The 2,709-nt window shown below is 31.7% G+C and overlaps 1 protein-coding gene across 1 annotated transcript in view; it reads right to left on the bottom strand.

Moving 5' to 3' along the window:
* Positions 1 to 1,307: 1,307 nt before the first annotated feature.
* The window catches only part of LOC109378730 (transcription elongation factor A protein 1-like), a gene marked incomplete at its 5' end in the record, with an annotated part of 19,133 nt that continues 17,731 nt past the window's right edge, over positions 1,308 to 2,709 (bottom strand). Inside the window, 2 exons of the mRNA XM_019635023.1 lie at positions 1,308 to 1,316; positions 2,509 to 2,580. Of these exons, the coding sequence (XP_019490568.1) occupies positions 1,308 to 1,316; positions 2,509 to 2,580 (81 nt within the window). The remainder of the gene's footprint in view (positions 1,317 to 2,508; positions 2,581 to 2,709) is intronic.

The following is a 2,709-nucleotide window of genomic DNA, read 5'->3' as shown; positions in this document are numbered from 1 at the left end:
CTAATGAAATATTAGATATACAACTATGACTAAATGAAACACTTCATTTAGATTGGTTAAAAAAGTATACCTGAAAATGGAGTGTTCTGCACCTTTAAAAATATTATAATATGCTACCACGTGTTTAGAAAAATGGAAAAACAAAAACATATTCATGTTTGCATGTATATACATAAAACATGTAGAAAGCCACAAAACAAACTAATCATCCTAATTTACCTCCAGAGAGGGGAAACCAGGTAGCTGCAAACAAAAGTGGGGGAGAGCTTTCCACTCATAATCTTTTTTACCTTTTGGATTTTTAACCTTGAGAATATACTACTTTTTTTAAAAAAAAGAAAGGATCCCTTCCTATAACTTACACAGAGTTTGGCAATGTTATTTTTATAAGTGCTTAATTTTCTATCAAGCAGAAAATTGAACTTCCTAACTCTATTAACCTGAAACATAATAAGTTATTCTTTTAGGGTAAAATTTTGATTTAGCAGATTACAGATCCAGCACAAAAACCTACTGGACAAGTAAAATGAATGACAGTCATAAAACACCATTTTCACATATGCACATACAATGAAAATAACTGTAACATGTCTCTTTTCAGCTGTTTAAAAATAAAAAGGAAGATTAGCCAAATCATATATGAATATAAAAGTCATCATCATGTGGCAAAAAACATAAATATCTGGAAACCAGTTAAGCTAAAAGTACCCACATTCCATGTGAGGGAGAGCAAAGAACTTTTCTTAAATTGTAAGAGCCTGCCAAACAAAAAGCATTTATATACGAGTGAATACTAATGGATAATCACATGCTTATTAACTCTTACAGAAAGAACATGGCCATTTTATTAAACTCTGTAATATTTTATAAACTTCATTTAACTGATATAGCTTTCACGGTAACAATTTCCATGAAAGTATAAATATATCAACTTATTTTCAATTAACTGGAATCTGTTAGTATTAAGAAAACATTCTTATATTTAAGAAATTACCTCTCNCACCTGAAACTTATATCATGTTATTACAATGTTATACCGATACATTTAGTTCAAAAAAATTTAAATAATAGAACCTCTCAATGTTTTCAGGTTAAAAAAATTCCAAACTTGAAATTTCTACAGTAAGCCCCTAGGCATCAGCTTTCCACATTAAATTGAACTTTCTTAAATCCAATAGGTACTTATGCTGCAAGCTGCCTGTAATCCAAACAAGCTGCAATATACCCAATAATAATAATAATAATTATAATAATAATCCATTATGCAAAACAAATCCAAGAGGGCCATCTGGAAAAGCCAGACTAACTCAACAGGACTGGAAAAAATGTGACTGTCCCTCTCTTAGATCAATGCAAAACTTCTGCCAACTCAGGGCAGGAGACACCGTTTTCAAACCGCGAACACACTCTCAATGCCAGTAGCCTTCCCAGCTCAGAACTAAATCTTTGTATATAATAAAATGGGTACTGGGCACCCCTAAAAGAGTGTCTAGGGCTAAAGTCCCATACCATATTTGTGGAGGATATGCCCCCATTGTTTGGCTTTTAATTCACTTGTCAGAAAATGCTTTAACCTACGTGAATAATTCAAAATAAATGTTAGGCTAAAAAGTCTATGTAACTGTAACTAAAAAAAAATCTTATACAAACTTCACAAAAACTAGTAAAAAAAGCCAGCATTTTTAGAACACCAGCAATTATCAGGCATTTTAAATATATTATCTCTACTCCTCACCGCAATCTGTAATTTAGATATTATTTACATTTAATACATGAGAAATTACAGTTCGGTAAGGGTAAGCGGCAAAGCAGTTCTAAACCTATTTGGCTCCAAAGACTATATTCCTGCTATGTTAGCCTCTCCAAGGCCACACTCCTAACATCCTCAGATCAATACGAATGGGCTTAGGACTGATGTGTAATTCTCCTCCCAATTTTAAATTATATTTCTGTGGTTCACAAAAATCACTCAAGAATGAATCATTTACGTAACAAAAACTCACCTGTGTGGGGCAAATTTAAGAGTATGCAGGCATTATATAAAGGCTTAGTGAAAAACCTACTAAACCATGACAGTGCTCATCTGTAATTCCTAAAATAAATACTAAAACTATTGGACTAGATTTCAACAAAATAATTTTTCCAGAATTAAAATCTATTAAGTAATACATATGTACAGATTTTCTGAAAGTAAAAACGTCAAAGCAATTGAATGAATATAGTATATACAGGATTGTGATACAGTAATCACACATTTAAGATTCAATCCTGTTATTCCTGCACCAAAACAATATGAAGGTAGGAAAGTTAGCATTCTTTATTTCCAACAGGGTACAAAGTGGTATATTCCATTACAAACATTTTAGTCGTGGATTCCCATAGTACTGACCAGTGTGAACATTATATATGTATATATGGCATTTAGATATCTAGGTAGGTTTATAAAAAGACCTGAAGAAATTACTCTATTGTAAGTGAATAAAATATGAATTCAAGAAGGCACCATACCTTCCATCGATTTCCACATTCATTACAGACAACAAATGTTGTCATCGGTTCATCAGCACTACGAGTTTGTACCTAGAGCAAAATGAAGCGAAAATATTACTTTTTATAATACTATAAAAAGTCCAACCGAAATAAAAACTAAATAAAAATTCTACATGAAAATATATAGTAACCACAATGGTACCGCAATAAAATGTCTAA

Source organism: Hipposideros armiger, unplaced genomic scaffold (assembly GCF_001890085.2).
Source record: "Hipposideros armiger isolate ML-2016 unplaced genomic scaffold, ASM189008v1 scaffold_2837, whole genome shotgun sequence".
NCBI classification, from domain to species: Eukaryota; Metazoa; Chordata; class Mammalia; order Chiroptera; family Hipposideridae; genus Hipposideros; species Hipposideros armiger.
This window is presented reverse-complemented; position numbering and strand designations above follow the sequence as displayed.